Source organism: Artemia franciscana, chromosome 2, assembly GCF_032884065.1.
Source record: "Artemia franciscana chromosome 2, ASM3288406v1, whole genome shotgun sequence".
Classification (NCBI taxonomy): Eukaryota; Metazoa; Arthropoda; class Branchiopoda; order Anostraca; family Artemiidae; genus Artemia; species Artemia franciscana.
This window is the reverse complement of record NC_088864.1, coordinates 33,616,440-33,641,773: the sequence shown is the minus strand read 5'-3', so window position 1 is coordinate 33,641,773 and position 25,334 is coordinate 33,616,440. Positions and strand designations below refer to the sequence as shown.

General features: G+C 33.8%; 1 protein-coding gene and 1 long non-coding RNA gene across 4 annotated transcripts in view; one reads left to right on the top strand and one right to left on the bottom strand.

The window, feature by feature from the left end:
• The window catches only part of LOC136040376 (aryl hydrocarbon receptor protein 1-like), a 158,992-nt gene extending 144,058 nt beyond the window's left edge, over nucleotides 1-14,934 (bottom strand). For 2 of the 3 annotated variants that reach the window (XM_065724644.1, XM_065724652.1), the window contains exon 1: nucleotides 14,659-14,934. In XM_065724644.1, coding sequence (XP_065580716.1) covers nucleotides 14,659-14,714 — 56 coding nt within the window. In that variant the 5' untranslated portion in view covers nucleotides 14,715-14,934. The remainder of the gene's footprint in view (nucleotides 1-14,658) is intronic. The other variant, XM_065724637.1, reaches the window with a different exon arrangement.
• A 104-nt stretch (nucleotides 14,935-15,038) lies between these two features.
• LOC136040402 (uncharacterized) overlaps nucleotides 15,039-25,334 on the top strand; it is a 38,011-nt gene continuing 27,715 nt past the window's right edge. Inside the window, exon 1 of the long non-coding RNA XR_010620704.1 lies at nucleotides 15,039-15,144. This is a non-coding gene — a long non-coding RNA (uncharacterized LOC136040402). The remainder of the gene's footprint in view (nucleotides 15,145-25,334) is intronic.

The following is a 25,334-nucleotide window of genomic DNA, read 5'->3' as shown; positions in this document are numbered from 1 at the left end:
ATAGAACCGGTTTTTTCGTTAGTTTCCATCAGCTTAGCGCAGACAAGACAAATACATGGAAAATATATAATTTGGGCTATATATTTGCACTTTAGAGGGGGGGGGGGTAAATTATTTGGACAGTGCGAAGTTAGAAAACAATTCTTACTACATCATATGCAAAATTATTGCGCCTAACATATTAGGCATGCAGACCCTAATGGAGCACAATGACGTAATTTCACATTTATTAGTAGGCTAATGTGCGCCTATGGCAAGCTTGATGATGAGTACAGAGCTACATCCTTCTTACCATTAAACAAATCGAAAACAAATAATATTAATATATACGGAGGAAAATTTAACCTAGTCTTGGCTAGTAGAAAATATGTTTCTAAACTAATCCACGTAAGGGATTTAGTTGTGACTAGCAAAATAGCTTCTATAGCGACTACAAAGTAGCTTAAAGCGTGGTTATGTTTTCAGCGTAACAAGAGTGATTGGGTAGCAGGTTATAAGAAATAAAATTAATTTTATGCAATAACAGCGCATTTTTAGACTGTCTTCAAGGAATTTGTCATCATATTTTCACGTTGCCCAGGTAACGAGAACCTAGTTTCTTTTTTTCAGTTGGGTCACAAACACCAAGGTTATTATCCAGGTCATCTATAAGTTGGTATTAACTAAACTCAAGCTACAATTTAATACTGATTAATCCAACCAAAATATGTCTTATACACTGTCATTTTTGTGTCTGTGTGTGTCGTATTAAGGCTCCCTCTAGATTGCCTATATCTAATTTGGCGACAAGGATCGACAATATTTTTAGTAATGTTAGTTTCAAAGCTTTATCAGTCATTATAAATAAGGTTTTGGGTTATTTTGCCATTTCTTCATGTTTTACACTCACGATATCACAAAAAAATAATTAATAGTTTCTCGTTGTAAAACTATAAATGAATATGAACGAAAGAACAAAACGGTTTAGTTTTTAGGTTTAATGTTTTGAAATGCATCAGGCGATAGAATTACCTTATTGATCAACTGAATTACAAACCAACTGACAATATTTATTGCACTTAAAACTTGTTCAGTACAGAGTAATTTAAACTTTAGCGTAAAGTGCGGAAGCCTCAGTGGTTTCTAGGTCAGTAGCAAGGATATTTCTTCTTCTTTTGTCAATGATTATAAAAAAGGTTATTTTTGAAAATTCCAGAAAATAAGTTGGGATGTGAATGAAGATGCAAAAACAAAATGTTAAAAATCTATCAGGAGTGCTTCATAAAAAGCATGACTGCCGCTCGATTGCATACTTCGGCAATATATAATATAACTAGTCTATTTAACATAGGCTGTGGTATTGATGATAATTTGAAAGCCCTTTTCTATCCATACGTTTGAAATCATTGAAAAGTCCCTTAAAATGAAGTAGTTTCCAGTGACAAATTCCCCTTTTGGAGCGTGCTTCGCGACATTATTTTGTTTCCTTTGACCTACTTAATGTAATAAGAAAGGAAAATCCTTTAAATCCTTTTTTTTTAAGTGTTTGATCATTTGTCTTTTCTTTATATTGTATTGTAGCGTGCTCCTCATTTTTTGAGGGAAATAAAGAAAATTAATAAGTAATAAATAAATTTAACAAATTTAAAAAAACAAGTGTTTTTTTTTCACACATAACGAAAGAGTTACGTTAAAGCTGAAAGTAAATAAAGATTAATTTTAGTATTATATTCAATGTTATTTAAACTACAAGGGGGCTATCACACCTCTTAGAATTTCATTTTATAGATTAAGATTCACCACTTTATCGTTGTAATTTGATTTTACAAATTCAGTTTTTGGTAAAAATTACCTTTGCCAGAATGAGAGGGGAACTGTGTACCCTCAACACACCTATCGCAAACTTAATCCAAAACCCATGTTAAAACATGTCTCTAAAACAAGGGAGGGAACGAGATTAATTCACCCTACCCTCAGTGTCTATCTAAATTATCTTTTATTCAAGTTTGAATTTCTGTACCTTGAACTCCATTTTTTGGGGTTTCGGTCCCTCATCTCTTCATAGCATTTGTCTCTTCAAAATATAATAATGTATGTGTATTTCATGATATATATATATATATATATACATACACACACACACACATATATATATATATATATGTATATATATATATATATATATATATATATATATATATATATATATATATATATATATATATATATATATATATATACACCCCTCCCCCTGAAAACTGTCAATAAAATTTTTCCTAAATGAATTGAAACTCACTTCCGTAAATTCCTAGGCCCGGGGATCCCTCATGTACATACATTTTTTTTTCGCTTGGCTGGAAATTTACATATCAAAGACATTGGGCCAGGAGTATGGCAATTTGCACAAAAAAAGTAAAAAAAAAAGTTTCACCTGAAAAAGGGGCCTTAAGAAGGGCCGATAGGCTGTTTTTTATGAACGGCTCGAAACTTAAAACCTTAAGTTCGTTGCCAAGTGGAGTTAAAAGTTGAAAGACTGGCTATGGGGCACGGGTTCCATAGCTATGTGGCATGGATAGTATTAGAAATTAATATCTTCTAGTTTTTGTAACCTTAGCATTATAGTGCAGCATTTACTGCAAGTTTTCACTGGGTGACAATCAAATTTTTACATAACACACTTCCTCTTAATTTGAAGTTCTAACCTCGAACTTTACTATAATTAAAAACTTCAATTTTCTCATTAAATAAGCTCATGATAATTTTCTGAAAGCTTTTTGTGCCTAAAATTAGAATTGCCCACTAGTGGCTTCGCTGGAAAGGCCCGATTAAGGATCTTGATCAAACTAACTAATTTGCAAGCACAAGCTCAGTTCCCAGCACATATTTGATTACGCCAATTGCCAATTACTGGATACGGATTTTCGACGTGTTGCTGAGACACTAAAACAATGAAAATAAAATTCAAAAATTTTCTTTTGCATAAATTTTCGAAATTCTGAACTTACTGAAACGTACGCAGAGTGGAGGTTTTTTTCAATCTCCTCGATTTCTAGGTTTTTACGATTTCCTACAAATCGCCTATTTTCCCTGAACCTAGGACCGATTCGAACTCTCGGTACAAAAATGAATTGGTACGTACGTGCCTACCAAAGAAATTACAACTGTCTACTGTGTTAGTCTGACTAATGTCAAAGAAAGATATAAAAACGCAACGTCATACTTAAATTAACTAGCCATTTATGAACAATAGATTAAAGGATTTCGTAAAATGCGATGAGGACTTAAAGTCAGTAGACCATGTAAAAGCTGAACCCTTTTCTAAAATGTTTCTGCTCTACACAGCCGACAAGATATACTACTAATAGTTAAACCACGTGCCCTTAATAGTAATTATTTTTGCCGAGGCTAATTCCTTTCTCGCTTGCGCTAAGTTTGCGTGTCAGAATCCCATGAATTGCATTGGTTCATAGTCCTTCCATAAAGAGCATAGTGTACACCGGGCCATCTTATCTAAATTACAATGCACATACATTTTATGTACGATTTGTTGTCAGAAAATTCTGCTTTGTCTTTTCTGTTAATGGAATATTGTTTCTAAAGTATTAGCTCAAATCTCAGACTAAACTGCTGGGTAGATCTCTCAAGGACTGGAATTCAATAATTGTTAGGGTCTAGAGATAGCAGAAGGCTAGTATTATCATAGACCGGGTGCTTTCGGTCAAATCAAGCTATGTGCGAATAGAAAAAGTTACCTTTATGACAAGAAGATTTAACCACGCTTTTGTTGAATTGTTTTTTTTTTTTTTACATTTTCCTGGAAAGGTTGAAACCTACAAAAACTTCATTTTTCTTTCAACTTTCTTTACTGTCTATAACAATTTCAATCTGAAAGCCAGTTTGTGCTATTTTGAAAATTTCTTGTTTTAAGGTTGTGATGTTACCCATCTTGGATTTATTTTTTAAGTTTTCCAAACTAATCAAATGAAAATAGTTTTCTTACAGACTCAAGGACATTTGCGAATGTACATTTTACAAAAATAAAGGCGCTAGGGCCGTCATTGGTATAGAATATTTCATGTTTGAATGCCAGTTTTACAGAAAAATCTTTTTAAGAAATAGAAAAAGAATAAACAGGTCATGTCTTTCCCTAAAATGAAATGTAATTTCACCTTTAGCTTTATTTGCTTTCAAATTCCTAAATCAGGTTTGTCTGACAAACCTAAGGTATGTCTTAAAGTTTTAAATTCACGGGTTTTGGCTGCGAAAGCTGAAAATTAATACTGGTGTGGAAACTAACCTTCCTAACCCCCAACACACATTCACAACCTTTGCAAATCAACACAGGCTAACCCATAGAAAATCTGTCTTTTTTCATAGGCAGCGCAATAGTGCTTGCTAAGTAAAGACCAAAATGGGCACAAAGTTTTTTTTATTTTATTTTTTTTTAGACCATGACACTTTGTAGCGAAGGAGTTGTCGTTGAAACTTAGAAGAGGGTTCATTCAATTGTAAATTTTTTTGTAGTCATAACTTAGCCCTTTTTAATAGTCATAAGTGACTGGAAAGCAACCCCCCTCCCACGCCCACCATTTCACTTAGCACGTCCAATCAAAATTTTGAGACAGCCATTTTGTTCAATACAGATAAAAATGGCTCATTCGGAAATTATGTTGAGGATGACAATCCCCCCTCCCTCAGGGCAAGGGTTGTAAGTTAGGCCCTGGGGACATATAAGGTTTATGTCTTTTTAAACATATAAGGTTTAAGAAAGAGTGGTTGTATAAGCTTCGGAGGGGGCTCATTGGAATGGTAGTCGGAAGTTCTGGTGCTCTTTTTAAGATTCAAAGTGATCGGAGGGCGGATACTCCCTCCTACACACATCGTATTTTCCCGAAATGCATATGATAGAAATTCTGAGATAGCCATTTGTTGTTATAGAAATTTCGAAAAAGGCTCATTCGATTGGAAACTAAAAGGACTAATGTCCTTTTCAATAGTCAAAAGTGATTTTAGGACCAAAAGGCCCACCCACCCATGAATTCCTAAAACAGATCTAATTAAAATTTTGAAATCGCCATTTTGTTCAGCGTAGTTGAAAGGTCTGGAATTTACGTTTTTGAGGATGACATCCCTCCCCCAGCCCTCAGCGCAAGGGTAGTGGTTTATGTCCTGAGGGTATATAACATTTTATGGAAAGGGTGGTCGTCTAGACTTTGGAGGGGACTCACTGGATTGGAAATCATATATTCTAGTGCCTTTTTTAAGAGTCAAAGTGATCGGGGGCTGACAACTCCCACATCATATTTTCCACAAACGCATCCGATAAAATTTTGAGATAGCGATTTGTTCAAAAACAGTCCGAAAATCATATAAAAAGGCCTTTGGGGTTGACAGTATCCCCCAGATTCTGGGGGTAAGGGTTGTAAATTATGCTCCAGGGGCAGATAAGGCTTTTGTGGAAGGGCTAGTCGTGTGAACTTTAGATGAGGCTCATTTTATTAGAAATGTATAGTTCTAGTTCTCTTTTAAGAGTCAAACATAATGGAGAGCAGCTAGCCTCCTCCCTGACATCCTCTTTTCGCGAAACGACTTCAATTGAGAGATAGCCATTTTGTTACCAATAGTCCAAAACTCATACAACAATGTCTTTAGGGTGGACACAATCCCCCCGAATCCATGGGCCAGGGTTGTAAGTTATACTTCGGGGCATATAAGGTTTTATTGAACGGATGGTTGCATAAACTTTGGATTGTGTGGAGTTCATTTGATTGGAAGTCGGAAGTTTTAGTGCCCTTTTTAAGAGTTAAAAGTCAATGGAGGGCAATCATCCAAGCTTTTCATTCATCAAAATACATCCGATCGAAATTTTAAAAGAACTAGTTTGCTCAGCATTGTTGAAAGTCCAGTAACTGTTTCTTTGGGGGTGTCAACCTCCCCACACTCCTCAGGACAAGGGCTGTAATTTAGGCAAGTCGCTCATTGTTTACGCATAGTATATGCTATTGAAAATGGTATGCATGTTTGAACTCCACTTTCCAAGAAGACGGATGGCATTCAGGTGAGGCTTTCAGAGGATACTGAGGGGAGCATTGAACTAAGTAAAAACACGTTATTATGTATACAGATTGTCATAAGGATGTAACACAAGAATAACTGAGTGTATTAATTTGGAAAATTCAGGAAATGAAAAGGGATATGATCAGAAAGGCAATATTTGGATACTACCAATACCACTACAAGTAATACCCCTACTACTACCACACTACTCCATTTAGTGTATTGAGGGGAAATTTGAACTAAATCAAAAGACGCTACGTACATGCACATTGTCAAAATAACGTATCTCAAGAATTAACTTGGGTATTAGGTTAGAACTTTCAAAGGATGCTTGAAGGGGAAGATCATCTCACCAAAAGACAATATGTGCACACTACTGATAATTCGGCTGTTACTGCTACATTTGCTAATGCTGCTACTGCTACTTCTATTGCAACCACTTGTAAGGCTAAAAGCATGAGATGAAAATTTCAAAAAGGATATGAACACATAGGTTATCAAAAGGACATACCATCTATGTTATAGCAATGACCAATTGTATTAAGATGAAACTTTCAGGACTTGATAAGAGAGATTTTCAACTGACCATAAGGCAATATGTTAATAATACTGCGCCTACTATTACAACTATGCCTAAGGGTATGAAAGTGAAAAGTAAATCACTATCAATAAATAAATGACACTCAAAACGAACAGAAATTACAATAAATAACCGATTCAAACTCAAAACGAGCAAAAATTAGCACGAGTTTGTTAGCAAAAATTAGCTAACAACCCTCATGCCTTCTAAAAACCGAAGACATAGTTTGCTCTTTACTGAAAACAAAATACGTCTTAATTTTTTCACTTATTTTACTTTCATAAATAAAAAAAAATTAAATTTTAAGGAATAAATATTAGTATATGCCAATTAAATTGACAATCCATGGTCCTTTTTTTTAGTAAAGCGCAGAGTATGTTCTGGCCTTGAGAAGGCATGGGGGTTGCCAGCCCTATTCATGCTAATTTTTGCTCGTTTTGAGTTTGACTCAGCTATTTATTGTAATTTCTGTTCGTTTTGAGTTTCACTTATTTATTGATAGTGATTTGTGGTAGTTTTGCGCTTGGAAGATTATTGGACTTTATTTCTGCTCTTGTTTGGCTTAATGGAGCACTGTAATCTTCTTTGAAAAAATTATTTTGTGGAAAAAGTTTTTTTTTATTAATTTAAACCAAGAGGCTGAGTTACTAGAGTTAAGGGGCCAGATTTTGTATCGCTGAGACACATGTAAACGCTTCTGAAATAACGACGGTTGTGGAGTTATACCCTGTTTTGCTAAAATGATGGAGTTGAAAACTCAGATCTGTTGCGGGGAGGTTCTAAAAATATTCTTTAGTTCAAATCTTTTATTTAAAATAAATAAAAAGAATAACTAAAATTACTGATAATCATTTGCAAAAAGGCCATGGAAGAAGTCGTCGTAAATTTTTTGGAGAGGCTTCATTCAACAGGAAATTGAAAGTTCTAGGGCTATTTTCACGGGTCAAAGGCTGCTAAAAGACAGCCAGCACTCCTCCTACACCTTTCTTTGCTGCCAGACCCCCCTAAACCTCCAAAAACTACAACCAAAGTTTTGAGAGTGCAATATTGTTCAAAATAGTCGAAAACAAATATCATTTGTTAAAAAGTAATTAATTTTTTTTAGGGGGAGGGCAGGGAAGGGGTCTGCGGAGTGTTGTATATAGTGATTTTTGGGACTCTTAAGTGTTGTTATTTTTTGTTGAGAGAGGGGGGTTGATTATTGTTTTGTTTATTTAAATTAGAGAGATTGATTTGAAGTTTGAGTTGATTATGGCTATGTTGTGATTTGTAATGGAATATTGTAGTGGAATGTAGACGTTACTGCCGTACGTCTACAAAACTGTTAAGTTTTTCTTAGTGCGGCAGCATTTTCTAAAACATGTGTTTTGGTTTTGCAGGTGAAAGAAAATTAAACAAATACAAAAATAAAAAATCCAATAACTATGTCTCCATGAATATCTTGAGGGGGATGCTGAACTAAATAAAAAGACACTATGTGAAGTATCTGCAATATTTCAGAAATGGCTTATTCGGTTGAAAGGTACTCAGTTGAAACCTTGAGGGAATATTTAACCGAGGATCAATTAGATTTTAGACGTTTATTTGGGAGTGGGGGACCAAAAAGGAAAAATCAAGGGCAATAAATTTTGGAGACAAATGTGATTGAATTTGTTCCTAATTGGGTTGCATCGATTCCTAATGGTCTATTTTTGTTTTCTAGGCAAATATCAAAAGCCTTTTAATAAATAAGCTAAAAAGATATTTATTTTAACAAATAAGCTATTAAAGTTGAATATAATTATAACAAGGTTTTTATAGTAAAATCATCGATGAAATATTCGTCTCCATTCAAGAATGTAACAGGATGGGCGTCAGGATGGCTTCACCCCTATAGAAGGTAAAAAATTATACAGATTTTCAATCCATTTCTTTGAATAAAATTCCTCTTTCCCATCCATAAAAAAAAATTCTATTATAAGACTAATATTAAAATTTGTTGCTAAATTATGTCACAATGTAAATATCAAGCCAAAATTTTAATTCTTAATCAGAAAAACAAACAAAATTTTACAAGTGTTCCTTTATTAACCAATACAAAAATTTTCAATTAAAAACGAACAGAAACAATTACATTTTTTTCTAAAAATGAAATTTCTGAATAAAAGTGATGAGCTTCATTAAACAATAAGAGGAGCAGAAATAAAGTCAAAGAATAATTAACGGAAATCAGTATAAATGAATAAATGAGACCCAAAACGAACAGATATAACAATAAGTTAGGTTTTGGTCAAACCTAAAAAAGAAGAAATCCTCACAAACAAAAGTGGTACTAAGACTCCCCCTAAGCCTTCTAAAGGTCAGAGTATCATTTAAGCTTTACTAAAAGCAAATATATCTTAAACATGATCTCTTTTGTAATGCTAATATATCCAAAATTGCTAACACTTTTAGGAATGAATAACATTATAAAATGAATAGTTAACCTAATTTTATTAGTTCTTTTCGGTAATCTTGATTAATATGTGGATTCTCTTTCTTTTTTGTTGTTGTTGTTGCGAATGTTTTCACAAGTCAAAATGACACTGTTGGAAGTATAATTTGCTATCTGTAAAGCACAAATGATGCCATAACCTTTGGAAGGCTTAAGGGGCATTAGTCCTACTTCTGTTTGTGGTAATTTATGTTCCTTTTAGGTTTGAGTTCATTGATTATTGAAATTAATAAAAAAATTTCCCAAAAAATAAGTTTTCCAAAGAAAAATAAAGAACCTCATTAATCCAAACAAGAGCAAAAATAAAATAAAATAATCTACCAAGCGTAAAACTGCCACAAGTCAGCATCGATAAATAAATGAAACCCAAAACGAACAGAAATTACAATAAATAACCGAGTCAAACTAAAAAAGAGCAGAAATTAACACGAGTAGGGCTCAAAACCCTACGCCTTCCCAAGGCCAGAATGTAATATGCACTTTACTGAAAAAAATACAAATGAATGTGCATTGTCAGTTTAATATACACATACTGATATTTATTAATCAAAATTTTAATCATATTTGATTTATCAAAGTTATAAAAGTTAAAACATATAATTTTTTCCAAATGCGGAAGAAGTTCTACCTCAAACGGAATTTTGAGCTCTGAAATCAGATCAAAATTTTCATTTGTTTGATTAAGCAAACTGGAAAATAGACAAGACTGTGGTTCCTGTTCGTCTTTTTAGCAGATTTTTCTTATAGTTTAGAGTCAGACGACAGTACTTTTTTCAAATTATGGATTTTCCAGTGGGAATACATTTTACCCGCTTATTTAGTAAATTTTAGCCCCTTATTTTGCAAATTTATCTATGGATTGTCCCGAAAACTCGGCTATTAATAGTTCTTTGCTTGAAGTTCTTTCTGGGGTTATTTTGGTGATGGCACTTTGAACACTTAGGACCACGGGAAGACTGATTCGAAAGAAGTTTTCTATGTGTTTCTGAGTCTTTGAAGTTTTCCGAAGTTTTTGATTCTTTTGATAACAACTTACAGTTTTCGTTAGCGGTGAAAGATTACAAAAACATCTTTTTTCGGATGTTCTCATTTTAAAAAAGTTTACAGTCTTTAGTTTTACTTCGGGATGAGAAGGGCAGGATGGTCCCCTTTGGAAGCAAGAAGACATGAAGAAATGTGTATAGTGGAAAAAAGGAACCAGTCCTATCTATTTCTTGGGCTTTACTGGCGGCACTCATCTGCCACATGGTCGAAAACTAAGTTATAAGCGTTAGATAATTTAATAAAAACACAGAATTTTTTTTTATTTTTAAAATAGGATAAAATATGTTTTGTCTCGGTTGCTGATAGATCGTTTGCCCGGTAAATTGTACGATGGGAAAAGCCACCAACAGTTATGAGAAAGGCTATAAAAGCGCCTACGATCACTGGAAAAGCCAAACCCAAAAGTATAATCTAAAAATTTTTATTCTGCGATGCCAACCCTCTATGTTTTTTTGAATATCCTAATACCTCCGTTGTTTTTTCCTTTTTTTATGAGGTGGTTTTAGTTTCCAAAGAACATGGTCTTCCAAGATCTTGTAGTGAAGTTAAAAAAATTAAAAAGTTTATTCATAAGGATTTGAATTGGGACGGAAAAGACATTTTTATAAGCCCCGTTTGTTAAAATTAATTAAAAGAAGTACTGCAAAGGATTTATTGAACTTGGCTCATTTATCTTTTTTCCTTTTTTGTGAAAAAGTCGTTGAATCAGGCTATTAGAAAATTAGGGCTTGCTCAAGTACACATGCAAGATGTTTTCGGGAGGAGGGGGGGGTAAAATCAGTGTGCAGTATTCATTACTTATTGCATTAAAATGTGTATAGAATTTACTGATTATCTAAGAAGTTTTGAAAAATTCAGGAAAATTCAGGATTTCAAGGGAACACGGGGGAGGGAGTGGCATCAAACTCACTAAATGCGAATTTCACCTTACAACGAAACAGTTTTGCTATTATTTAACAATTCTGTTAATTAAAAAGCATTAGGATAACTATTGGGTTAATGATTAAATGTTTTGTTTCATTCAAAGAAGAAAATGTAATAGTTATTCACTAGTATAGCTATTACAGCTAATAACTTTTAATAGCTGTAGTTGTTAATCTATAATCATTTACATGATAAAAGAGATACATTTCTTCAAGAAATGGACGCAAGAATTTATATTGTTTATGAATTTATCGAATCTATTCTTCATATAAGTAGTTGCGAGGAACCACAGAAAAGCCAAGAAATACTGGCAAGTTTTATGCTGATGCATTATATATTAAATTCAATCTATGAAAGTTATTTCAAAATGCTTTGCCTACTAGTTGCTAACCTTCCTTGATTTGAACTCAAGAATACAATTTCTAACGGTCCTTTTGAATTTTGGCAGTGGTAATTCTAAAAAAAAGTTAAGTTGTAAAAATTAAAATACGGAGGTAGAAAAGAGTTAATGATTTCTTGGTTAGCTGGTGGCATAAGAATAACGAACATTAAGATAAAAAAAAAAAAAAAAAACTTGTTATTAGGGATACCAAAAATTATTTAGTATCAAAGCCTATACATTCTTAATATTTATGCAGACGATGAAAGAGGATACCTTGCTTTGGAACACCCGACAAAATCTTAGTTCTTGTAAACTAGAAATGATACTGAAAAACTGAGCGACCATTTTAAAAGACAAAAAACCCTAAATCAAAAGAAATTCTTCAATGCGTCACTTTTCTTTTATTGCGAATTTCTCACTGAAAAGAAGCTATTCCTACTCGCAGAAGAAGTTAGAATATTACTTATTTTAGATATTTCAAATACTTGCTTTCCCTTCCCACCTCGCATACATTATTGATAAGTTTGGTGCTACCAACGTTATTCGGTCGTTTGAGCTTCTTAATGCTAATTTAACAAGACATGTCATTGTGTCCCTAGGCTCAAACCATAATATTATTCGCGTGTCTTTGTCTGAGATAAAAGTTTTAAGTTATCAATGTGTCTCTCTATTTGTTTCTTCGATCTTTTTAGTGTAATTTACTCTACTTGTTTTGTTTAAAAGTGGGTTACAAATAAATTATTACCATTATTATATCCTGAAACGATACGAAAACGAATTATAATTTTCGGGATTAAAAAAGTGGAAGTACCTGATCTTAAGGTATGGAAATGCTGGCATTTGCGCCTTTGTTCTTTCCCAATGGACATACGCACTTTATGACGGAAAAATTCAAAGATTCTCTTGTTTTGAAACCTCAAATAGTAACGAACCTCAAACAATACCTCAAGCTTGGTCTTAAGGCATGGAAATGCTTGCATTTGTGCCTTTGTTCTACTTTCAGCAAACGGACATTACGCACTTTAAGACAAAAAATTCAAAAAACATTCTCTTGTTTTAAAAAGATTTGTTTAAAATAAACAAATCTTCTGCGAAAACTATATCAGCAAATTGAAAATATAGGCTTGCGAAAAAGTAAATCACTCACATGTCTTCCAGTCTCTTGGTTTGTGTGTACTTGTTTGCGTTTTTTTTTTCTACCTGCGCCAAGCAGAGAATACTTACGTTAAAGCGGAAGGATCAAAACATACTTAACCTCAAAACCTCAAGAACTTAAAATGAAAGAAAAGCGAAATTGCTACAAAATGTTCTTTGGCAAATGAAAAATTTTGGCTTATGCAAAAACAGATCACTTTTAGCTAGTTCGATCAGTTTATTTGCTTGTTAGTTTTGTCGGCGTATTAGCGACGTTATTCTGTAAATTGCCTTTAAAGATTACGCACTTAAAGACAAAAGGTTCCAAAACACTTAAGTCTCAGAAGCATGTTGAATGAAATATAACAAAAACTGCTACAAAATCTACATAATCTGTTATCTGATTTTGCAAAGGTTGATCACTCTTAGTCTGTTTACTTAGTTATTTTCGCGTATTATAGCTTGTTGCCGGAAGGGATCCTTTGGATCCCTTCCGGGATCCTTTGAGGGATCCGTAGATCCCTCATGAAATGAGGGATCTACTGGAACTCAGGTAAAGAGACTGAACTTGGAAGTCTTGCTTACGCCTAATATTCTTCAGCGTTAAGTAAAGTGTGTATCAGACGAAATGCATAAAATTTCATAGAAAGGAAAACACCGCATAAACTGTTTAGGAGAGGGGTGACCCCAGGGTGTGATTTAGTCCTGTCGTACCTTTGAAAAAAGAAAATTATTTAAGATCGGCTAAGATTCTACTTTTTTCTTGCAGCAGACATTGAGAAGTTGGTTTCCTGTATTTAACTATTATTCGGAAGTTGAAGTTTTAAGACATGTTCTTGTGCCCGAATTCAATCTGTACATTTATTTCTGAAAGCTAAATCAACCATTTTCTAAACTAACAAAAAACCGCTGTGCTAGAATTTTGTCCAAATGCTAATTGGTAATTTAAAATTAAATTTATTTTTTATGACTGTCGAAATCAGACAAATAAAAACAAACGAATTTTTTAATTCTAAGGAATATTCCCTTGGCATGGTTTGCTGAAAATACCCATTTAAAAAAAAGAAAAAAAAGAAAAATCAGTGGGTGAAATTCTAATTGATAGGCTTTCAGGGGTCTCATGGTAAAATTACAGGATTCTAAACAAATTAACTCTTGAAATCCTAAGTCCTGTTCACTTGATATGGTTTCCTGACAATTAATATTTTGAAATCAATAGAAGAAAAAATAAACTTCTAAAATTTTGGTTATTAGATTTCATAGAAAGGGCTAAGTGACTGCAACTCTCAGGAGTGGGTCCAGAGCATAGATTATGCCACAGGAGGGTCTTTGAAACATCAAACTGGAAACCTTGCCGCTGCAAAGTTCATTTTTAATGAACTTCGACAAATTTTATGTTATAAAGAGAAAGTTCCATTTTCCTAAATTATCATATAGCCCAAATGAGATAAAAAAAATGTATCGAGCCTCATATGATTGCTAATTCTGATTTATAAGGTTTTCAAACAATTCTAAAATGTGTCTTAAATTTGAACGAAAATCCTAATTTGGATAAATCTTACTAGAATCATTCGAATTCTGTTTCCGAAATCTTGAGTCAATGAAAAGTAGACACTCCGAGGACTTAGTTTGAGCTTTGGACCCGCCGGCGTGAATTGGAAGGGCAATGGGTTGGGGTCATGTTGTTTTACCACAAAGTTTTTCTGCTCCCCCTAAACTCTGAAAAATAATTTTTTTTTTTTTGGTATAAATACTGCATTGAATATTGAATTAGTATTATTATTTTTCTTTTAAGGCACCGATGTAAAACACATTTTCGCTCCCTACTATATTTTCGTGAATTGAGGCTACTGTTTCAACTCATTCCTGAAAGCATTGTTCTTCTGGCTGAAATACTTTCTAAGACAGCAACATAGCCATTAGCTAAAGTTTTATCAGTTTTAATAAGGAAACAGCACCTAGGCAAGAAGTTCTACAAATGTCTAACCTATATTTTGGTATCATATAATGGTAATCAGAATTTAAAATTTAGATGAGGAGTTAATTTTGCGTGATAATGGGTAGCATTTGAAAGTAGTAACTAACCTCTTTCCATTTCTTCTTCTTCGCTTTGTAGCATAAACGGTTCCCAGATGACTCATATCCCTGAACACTGGTAGGGGGTTGCACCAAAGGTCTAGTTCACATTCACACGACACACATAGAGATCACGCAAACCGGCCTCTCACGAGAGGGCTAAAATACATGCAAACTAGTAGTTTATTATCAAACTGTGCATGCTCTTTCGATGATCCTCTATCATGCAACTACAGAGATGCAGGAACCTAGCAAAGGTAACACCGGTACACCTGAGCGAAACATCAACATCCACCTTTGATAAATCGTTAATACAGTCCATAAAGGCGGAGCGAATCAGCCTCTACTCCTCCTTCAGCACCAATCAATATTTTACTTTCCAGCAGATTCCATGCAGGTGCATTTCTGGACAATTGGAATCATGGGTGAAAGGGAGGGACCTGAAAACTACACAAGAGACTTGTCTCAGTGCTTTTTTGTCTTCTAGGAATCACGGTAGGTTGTTTTTTGTTGATCAATTGACATGGAGACGGACAGGCAGTGGTTGCTCGTTCCCACAATAAGCAGATAAGGATAGCCAACGGAAATGTTTTAATGGTTAAAATACAATAGGCGTATTGTCAAAATTCAATTGAACTGTCCTCAAATTCCGCCTGTGTAATGTGAAACTAAAAATAATGATATCCTGGAAGATCTCAAGTTCTTGTCAATGACAACTTTACCCCGAAATTGTTTTTATTGCCTGTTCTTCAGGAACAAGTAACAATATTACCTATATATATATATATATATATATATATATATATATATATATATATATATATATATATATATATATATATATATATATATATATATATATATATATAAATATATATGTATATATATATGGCTGTATCCAGGGGAGTTAGGGTGTTTGAACCCCCCACCCACCCCCGAAATGTTTGTCTGACTCATAAAAACGTAACAAAAATGGATATAGACTAATTAGTATGCGTTTTTAGAGTCAAAATAAGATGAAAATATACTACATTAGAAACAGATTTGGGCTATATATTTGCACATTAAGGGGGGGGGGTGAAGTATAGCAGGTCTGCATGCAAAATGAGTTAGATACAATTATTCTACATATTATGAGGTAAGAATTGTTTTCTAACTTCAAACTGTTCAAATACTTTACCCCCCTTCCCTTAATGTGCAAATATATAGCCCTAACTATATGTTTTCCATCTATTCTATCACTTGTCTTTGTTTTGTCTTACGCTAAGCTGAAAGAAACTAACGAAAAAACCGGTTTTTTTCTCGAGTTTTAGACAGCGTATGCTTGAAAGAGTGGTGTGTGATACACAAGTACCATTTATATATATATATATATATATATATATATATATATATATATATATATATATATATATATATATATATATATATATATACATTTATGTATGTATTTTTCTCGAAAACGGCTCCATATTTTTTCGGTAGATTTGGTATCTTGGGACATTCTCGCTTTAAAAAAAAAGATCTAGATAGGTCAGAAGCCTGAGAAAATTGGTTTAGAGCCTTAATTTCATTTTTTGCAAATGATGTGATGTACTATATTAGTACATCATTTAAGTATTTCTTGTGACATCATATAAGCATTATCTTATACGATGCCATGCATAGAATTAATAAGATTGTTGAGTTTGCAACGCATGAGTCATTCATATAATATGTAGTGTCTGGGGAAGGCCCAAAAAACGAAAATTTGCAGTTGCAGTTACTATAAATGGTGATTCTTTGGAACCAACAGCTACAACTGAACTATCAAACGTGACAGGATGTGAAAATTGGCAACCTGGACCAATAATTGCGACAACACCAATACGGGCAGCTAAAGCAAATGCCACTGTTAAATTGTCTGAAGTAATCAGAATCCAAAAACGCGTCAAAAATGAAAATGAAGCGTAAAGATTCGGTGGTTAGAAGATATGGAAAAATGAAAATTAGAGCGTGTCAAAAATGAAAATAAAGAGCAAAGACACACGCGGTTGGAAGAACAGCGGTGGCGTGTCAAGAATGAAAATGAAGAGCAACGACACACGTAATTAAAAGACATGTGACAACGAGCATGTGAGCGAGTCAAAAATGAAAATAAAGAGCAAAGACAAACGTGGTTAGAAGACATGCAACACCGAACTTGTGAGCGACTAAATGAAAACCAACCTGGACAGCGAGAATCAAAACGTGCCAAAATAGAAAATGATAAAACAAATTGAAAATGATGGCCGTGATGGTTGGGTTTTGGATTTGACATGGATAAGGTCATCAATGCCTATCATACCTTTGAAAATCAAAACCTGGACCAGATAAATCATTAGAAGAAAAAAAAGTTTTTGTCCCAGCACCTAAAAGAAACGAACAGTCGGTGATATGTCTTTCATAATGACAAAAGACAAGCCAAGGCGAAAGAAGATGTTTTTGTCCCACCACCTTAACAACTGAAAGAAACAAAGGTGGTCACCAATGTCAATCATACCTTGGAAAATCAAAAACCTGGACAAGAAAAAACTTAATTTTACGTATGTACTACTTCTAATTAAAGGTCCATTTGGACGTCATAACATCAAGCATATGCTCAAATTGTCTACGCTTAGAAGACAAGCGACTGTGAGAATGAATGTATAGAAGCCTGTTGTGCGCCGAGCGTCGGGGCCTGGCGGTGCAGCCGCTGGGCTCCCGGGACTATATATATATATATATATATATATATATATATATATATATATATATATATATATATATATATATATATATATATATATATATAGCTGTATATAGCTGTTGTTGATATATATATATATATATATATATATATATATATATATATAGCTGTGGTTGTTATTGTTTAGTTGACGTTTGAGCGAATCAACCGCTCGAATAGGTGCCATCCTCTATTAAATATTCGGCTTTAAGTGGAGCCACGTCACTTTGAGTATCACACAGATATATATTTGGCACAGGCTTCGTCAACACTTAAAATATCATGGGGTTGTATAAGACGTTGTACAGAGTGTTCCTGTTTGAATTACTGACATTAGTCTGCATATCACATCCCTACCCTGCTATGGTCAGATAGGATATCTAGAAATATATAAAATAAAAGTCAAAAACTGCTAAAAAATTAAAAAAAAACAAAAAAAAAACAATAATTAAAAATTGTATAAATAAAATAAATTATGCATAAATTCAATATAAACACAAAAATTATAAAACATTATGCAGATTACAATTTCTTATACGCTTAGTCAATAAAGACATAGCCTTTCCATGGACCCACTTAGGAACTTTATTATTGCCTAGCTTCCCACCGTGTTTGACTAATATTCGGCATCCAGCCCTGGTAGATATTATGGCAACATTAGTTTATGGACTTCTTTTCACATATAAATAGGTTGGATACTTACGTCTGACGACCACTTTACCTCCTGGAAAGATCCTGAAAAGAACCAAACTTGGAAATCGCTTCTGCCTTTCGATCCAGTTTTACCCTTATGGTAGATACTATGCTTAAAACTCAGACCACAAAAAGATTTGAGTAGAACTTAACTTTTATTGCTCACCAAGTTTTTAGGAGACAGGACAGAGTATTCTGGTGGATTTCGTGATAGCATGAATTTGAAGATTCCCTCCTTTACCCAAAAAAGAGAGCTGAAAGTTGGTATGGACTCGTCGAAAAGGCGTAAATAGGACATTTATTCTTAATTCCTAACAAGTTTGGTGAATCCTAGGTCATAGGCTAACTATACCAAGGATGGGAAGAAAGGCCCCATCGAGTCAACTTTCGAGTCAATTTTCGAGTGCCGCTTAGCCTAAGCCTCAAGAACACATAAGAAAAAAATGCATTGGGAAGCTCGTTCTTTTTTCAAGATGAAAATTTTTGAATGCCAGTTCTTCACACACTTCTTTCCATATGTTAAGAAACCTCGCTTGCAAATTAATTACTCAGATATTACTCTTGAAGTTTTTGAAGGAAATTTAGCTGTTACTGCTCCTCAAAGAAAAAAGTCCTTAATGTCTTTAATACATACCACGATCTCGATAAACCAACCTACTAAGTGAATCATCATTATATTACTGTCTCTTTCCTTTGCAACCATTGCATCAACACATTTCTTTTTTATTACAGTAATAACAGTCTTTCTTCCGACTTTAACTGTTAGCTTGCTGCTACATTTTGAGGATGTGAACTGTAGCTATAGGCTTTATTAAGTCAATTTTCGGATCGTAAAAAGTAGAGCCTTGATTTCTTTGTTTTTTACGAACTCACTTGATGTCGTAAAAAGTAGCCTTGTTTTACTAATTGCCAGAATTTCACATGTAATTTTTTTTTATACTAAGTCTTAATTATAAGCAGTAGGATTTAGAAACGATCCCCATAACTACGCAAGAATTAAATAGACTAAGAAAGCGCAAGATTTTTAAAAGAAAAGTAAAGAGTAATTTTATTTTATGGAGATTAATTACATAAGTAATGAAGCATTTGTTAAACTTCACCGTGAAGAGTGGGGGGGTAATCGGGCCCGGTAGCTCTTTCATATACGATAATTTCCACTTTGGTTCTGTTTTAGCATCACTATTTTCTAATTAAAAAGCTATTTTTATTCAATAGTTTTCCATTTTGAAATATTATATTCAGGTTTCCCTAGGTATGAGGGCACTAGTCATTTCCTTACTCCCTGGTTTTTACTCTAAAGTTTAGCTTTAGATTTAAAACTTTAAAAGTTTGACGCTAAAGTTTACGCTAAGAATGTACTTATCACTAAGAACCTGTATACCTTAAAATTGTTATGGGGAGGGGGATTTCTGAAATTTAAAAGCCAGACTTTTAAATGATCATTTTGAATTCCATTGGAGGAAAGAAGAGGGACTGGGCAGTTTCACCATTGTGACGTGAAATTTTTTTCTCAAAACGTCTGAAAAGTTGGACCTAGAAACGTACTTTCCAGGGCTTTACGTGCTTCCCCTGCCATCACCACAAAGATTATTTGATATGCCCCGAATAGTATGAATGCAGCCATATAATAGTGTTCATAACTTAATCAGGCCTCAAATGAATTAACTCAGGTAATGGTTAAAATAATTATCCATAACTATCGTTCGGCTTTTAAGGATTACAAGCATGTTGTGAGAGGGGCCTATAAAACAATGAGAACGTACAAATAGTATTTTCGGAAATCTAAATTGATTAAGTACCTTAGAATTTTCACTTCATAGAATTTTAGCTATATTCAAGAAAAAACTGCTGTTTTGCGACATAACATAGTAGAAATCAGGACATTCCTGCTGTGCGATCTCATTACTACTGAAAAAAAGCGCTACAATTTTCAATCTTTGTTTAAATGAGCGCGATCCTGGTTCTAGACTAGTTTTCCTTTATAAATAGAAAGAACAAGGAAATGTGTAAGTGACCAACCTTCTTGGTGAAAAATACAAATTCTATATTTGTCTAGGAAGGAGTTTGAAACCAAGGCTACAGGGCGTGAAGATGCATCTAAGTCTGAATGAAAAAACAAACAAGATTTTTTCAACTGAAAATGAGGAGCAACATTAAAACTTAAAACGAACAAAAATAATTACAAATATGAGGGGGATTGCCCCCTCTTCAATACCTAGCTCTGTAGGCTAAAGTTTGACTTTTTGTTTCAATTATTTAACAATGAATCATGAAACACAAGGGGCGTTTAATTAGAATAATAAGCTTTTACTTTTCAGTTGAAAAAAACTCATTTTTCTTATCTAATTTGTGATCTTTTTTAGATAATGCCGGGAAATCCAGCTCCTCCTCCATGGATAATCCCCCCTACAAAAGATTATTCTATGGTAAGATCTTCTCATGTAGCCCCCCTCCTCTCACCAGAAAATTGCCTCCAAAAAGTATCTGTATACTCCCAAATAGCCAATACTATCTGGGCAAAGGTTATACCTTGTATCCTTCCCCCAGGGTCTTTGGAAGGTCAGGTTATCCTCAAAGATATAAATTTTAGATCTTTTGACTATGCTCAACAAAATGACGATCTCAAAACATTGATCGGAAGACTTTGGGAGAAATCCAGTGTGGGAGGGGGCATAGCTACCCTCCAATATTTTTGGTCACTTAATAAGAGAACTTCTTATTTTCAATCAAATGAGTCCTCTCCCGATTTTCTAGGATAACTGGTTCAGTATGATCACCACTAAAAAAATAAAAAAATAAATAAACAAGCATCTGTGATTTTGCTTCTGGCCAAAAAAAAATGCATAACCCCAAATTTTTGTATACAGGAGCTGGAAACCCTGATAGTAAGTTGTCTGATGTGCTGAATCTGACGGTGTGATTTTCATTAAGATTAATTGATGTTTTAGGGGCGTTTTCCACTCTTTTAGAAAATTGAGCAAATTTTCACCGGCTCTTAACTTTGATGGGTAACATAAAATCTGATGAACTTTCTATATTCTGAATAATCATCAAAATTTATTTCTTTTGATGTATCGATTTTTACCATGACTCTGTTTCTTAGAGTTTCAGTTACTATTGAGCCGTATCACTCCTTACTTATAGTTCGTTATCACGAACCGTTTGATAGTGCAATTTTTAACCAGTATTTTACCCCATACTGAGACATATTGTATCTTTTTCCAAAATTATACTGACTTTTTTTTAGCTAATAACTGGAAGAGTGACTCTAAATGAATAACCTGAAGAGTTTTGTACATTTGGAATGAATGTAAAAGTAGGTTCTTCTGATTTTTTTTACTTAAAAAAAGCTTTTTTTTCAGGAACATTTTTCAAATAAACAGAAAAAGTAATTTTAAAACCTAAAAAGAGCAGAAATAAAGTCATATGATAATTAAAAATCAAACCGAAATTACTACGAATGAATAACTGAACCAAACTACCAACATAAATTAAAACGGAGAATCAATTTGAAGTTAAAAGCGAAGGAAACTGTTTTGTATTTGACAAAACATTAAAAATAGGTAATAAAAAAGGCTAGTTAAGACTAACGGAAAAGAAACAAAAATGTCTGTTCAAATGATTATATTTGTGATTTTCAATCTAATTTACTTTTTTTTTCAATTGTGTGCAATACTCTATAGCTATTAGTTTTATTTGGTAGTTGGTATATAGTTTATTGGTTCATAGTTTAAGGGCTGCATTTATGTTTAAAGATGAATAATGTACTATATACTGGTATTAAAACCGTTTTTGAACTCTTCGGGCCAAAATGCCTGCATTCAGCACTTTCCTGTGGTGCGACCTCTTTTGTTACTTGGAAGAGAATCTCTCTTGGAATGAACACTTATAATAATCCACAACTACTAGTTCGACCGGATGACTCAGATGAGGAAAAAAGTAACGGTCTTGCTTGACAATCCTTTTCTAGAAACACGAGAATTTCATATTTTGTAGGTACTGGCCCTAGGGCTCTCAACCATGGTGATTTTGGTTGCATAATTTCCATCGAGATCGCACCTTGTTGTTATGGGTGTTTAATTTCTATTTCTAAAGTGACATAATATCGCCAATGATAATAGCTTTCATTAAGTAACTTTAGAATTTAAACATTTTGCAATATTTAGAATTGGCATAAATAATAGATTTTGTTGTTGCATTTATTTTGCTAAAGCTACATTTTGTATTGAGAAGGGTCAATACAGACAATTGTTTCAATTTTCAAACAGTTCATGGTAACAAACTGTAAGTAAGGAGAGACACGGCTCAACCGAAACTCTAAGAGATTGAATTTTGGTACCAATAGATACATGAGAAAATAAGATTTTTATGCTGATTTTAAATATATCAGTTTCATCAAGTTTGGTTCTGTTCATCAAGACTTACGAGCCTGAGAAAATTTGCCTTATTTTCGAAAAAAGGGGGAACCCCCCTAAAAATCTTATATAATCTTAATAAAAATCACACCATCAGATTCAACGTATCATAGAATCCTTCTATTAACTTTCAAGCTCCTATCTGCAAAAATGCGGACTTCTGTATTTTTTGCCAGAAGAAAGATCACGGATGCGTGTTTCTTTTTTTTTTTTGTTTTTTTTTTCCCAATGGGTGATCATATTGACCCAGTGGTCCTTTAATGTTGCAAGAGGACTCATTCAAACGGAAATTAAAAGTTCTACTTTCCTTTTTCAGTGACCGAAAAATTGGAGGGCAACTAAACCCCCTCCAATGCTCATTTTTTCCCCAAGTCACCGGATCAAAATTTTAAGATAGCCATTTCGTTCAGCATATTCAAAAAATATAATAGCTATACCTTTGAGGACGAATTAATCCCCCACAGCCTCCGGGGGAGGACTTCAAGTTCTAGGCTTTGCCAGTTGTTTACATATAGGTTATTAGAAAGTATAAAGACGTTTTCAGGGGGGGGTTTCTTTCTTGTGGGGTGGGGGAGGGGGTTGTGGGGAGATGGTTTTCAGATGAAAAAAATAAGTTTTTTCGAGGGTTCGCACCCTCGTCAATACCTCGCTCTTTACTCTAAAGTTGTTTTCTTTTAGTATTTTCAGAACAGCTATTTAATCTAATTAAACGGCCTTTGTGATTCAGGGATCATTCTTAAAGAATCAGAACGAAATTCGAATTTTAGCGTGAAGAACGAGGTATTGACGAGGGGGCGAACCCCCTCATATATGTAATAATTTCTATTCGTTTTAAGTTTTAATGTTGCTCCTTGCTTTTAGCTGAAAAAACTTGTTTTTTTTTATTTTAAATCTATTGACAAGGTTCACTCTTCACTTATTATTTCTTAGTACGAACTCTCTGATTCAAATCTATATTAATTGTGAGAGAGGCTACTACTCCCTCCTTAAATGCTTGTTGTTGTTTTCTTTTTTTTACACCGATTCGTATGAAATTCTTCGAGAGTGATAATCATCCCAAAAAAGGTACACGCCTCCAAAAATTTAATAAGAAGGGGGTACTGAATTACTAAAAATTTCAGACCGTTGTTTTAGGATTTTCAAGAGGGATTATTCGAAAAAGCTTTATATAGAGATGTCCCTTCTGGACAAAAACGAACAAACATGCGTTATCGTCCTTCTCTGGATAGATAACAAATTACATAGTTAATAGACAATGGTTTTAGGGTTCTTGTACAGGTTGAATTTTACTGTGTAATTATTATCAACATTACACCCTGTTTGGGAGAAGATCGCGGCTGTATAGAGGTTTTAGAGTTCTTATACAGGTGTACTTTTATTGTATGGTTCTCATAAAGATCACACCCCTTTTCTAACATTACTTAAAACTTCGTTTCTTCACAGCTTTTAATAATGACTTTAGAATTAATAAACCATGTATATGAGAATAAACATAAAAAGTAAAATATGTGGTTGCATGTATTGCAATCAAAACTTCATGAGGTTCTTACTGACAAGGATTACTATTTACTTACACTTATAACTACAAACTTTTTCATCCAAGATTCTCAGAGTTGCAGGTGAATATACATTTAAGTTTAATATTGTCTTTACATTGCACCAAAAAACGACAATTATCTTTCACAGAGTTCACCCCTCTAAAAGTTTCTCAGGAGGAGGGAAGGGCTAAAATATTAAAAATCGAATTCAGTGTCATCATTCCCATGGTTTTCAAAGAGATTTTTGCGGGAAAACATTTTATAGGAATGCTCCATGTGGGAGTAGGATGGAATATCCCATCCCTGAGAAACAAGAAGTCATTTAAAAATGTAAAAAAAAAACGGGAGACGAGAAATATTTGGATTTAAATCTTTTTTTTTTAACTGAGTTTTTGGTGGCCATTTATACCATTGAGAAATTTCCTAGTCACGATATTTGCTTGATCAGGCCCTAAGTTTCTAACAGCCTGATTCGACGATGATCTCTTCCATTATGTGCAAGCAAGCAAATGAATGCAATTTTTTATGTTTAACGCTTAAAATAGTTGTGGAAGCACTTATGGATTAACACCTATATTACAGACTTAGTCCGAAATACTCCTCGGAATGAAGGGGGATTAAAAATGAAAGATTTACCCTTCCTTCCTTCTATATTTATCTGAAGGCTCATTGAAAGTTAGAAAATTAGGGCATAAAGAAGCAATTTTCGAAGCTTCAGACACCCCACCCACACAAAGATACACTGGCCCCTCCTGCATAATATTTGATGCGCAATCGTGGAGCACTGTACATAATTTTGTCAAGTTTTAGAGGATTCAACTTATTTTAATGAAGCTTTAAAGTAATTGTCTAAATTAACCGTTTATTTTGTATTTACTTACTGTATTTTAGGAAAGAATGTGCCATGGTGCGGCATTACGGGCTATGAAACTGGGAAGGACAATATATGTTTTTTCGATAGTTCCAAATCAACTGGTTACCCAAAGAAGGCGCTGCAGTGAGTTGTTAGTAGTAGTAGCAGTAGTCGTAGTAGAATAATCACACAATAGCATTATGGATCTCTTTGGGCAAAAGTGGTCTATTCTCAGCTACAAAATGACATAAAATTCGAATCTACTGTGGTCCAATCTGTTTAGCTACTTAAACACTTTAACTTTAATTTTCGGTCACATAAGCCTTTTTTCTGTATTCTAAGATCACTGGTTTGATACGGTCACCACTGGTGAAAAAAAAACCAAATAAACAGGCATCTGTTATCACGTCTTTAAAAAATTCGAAAGTTTGCCTCTTTTA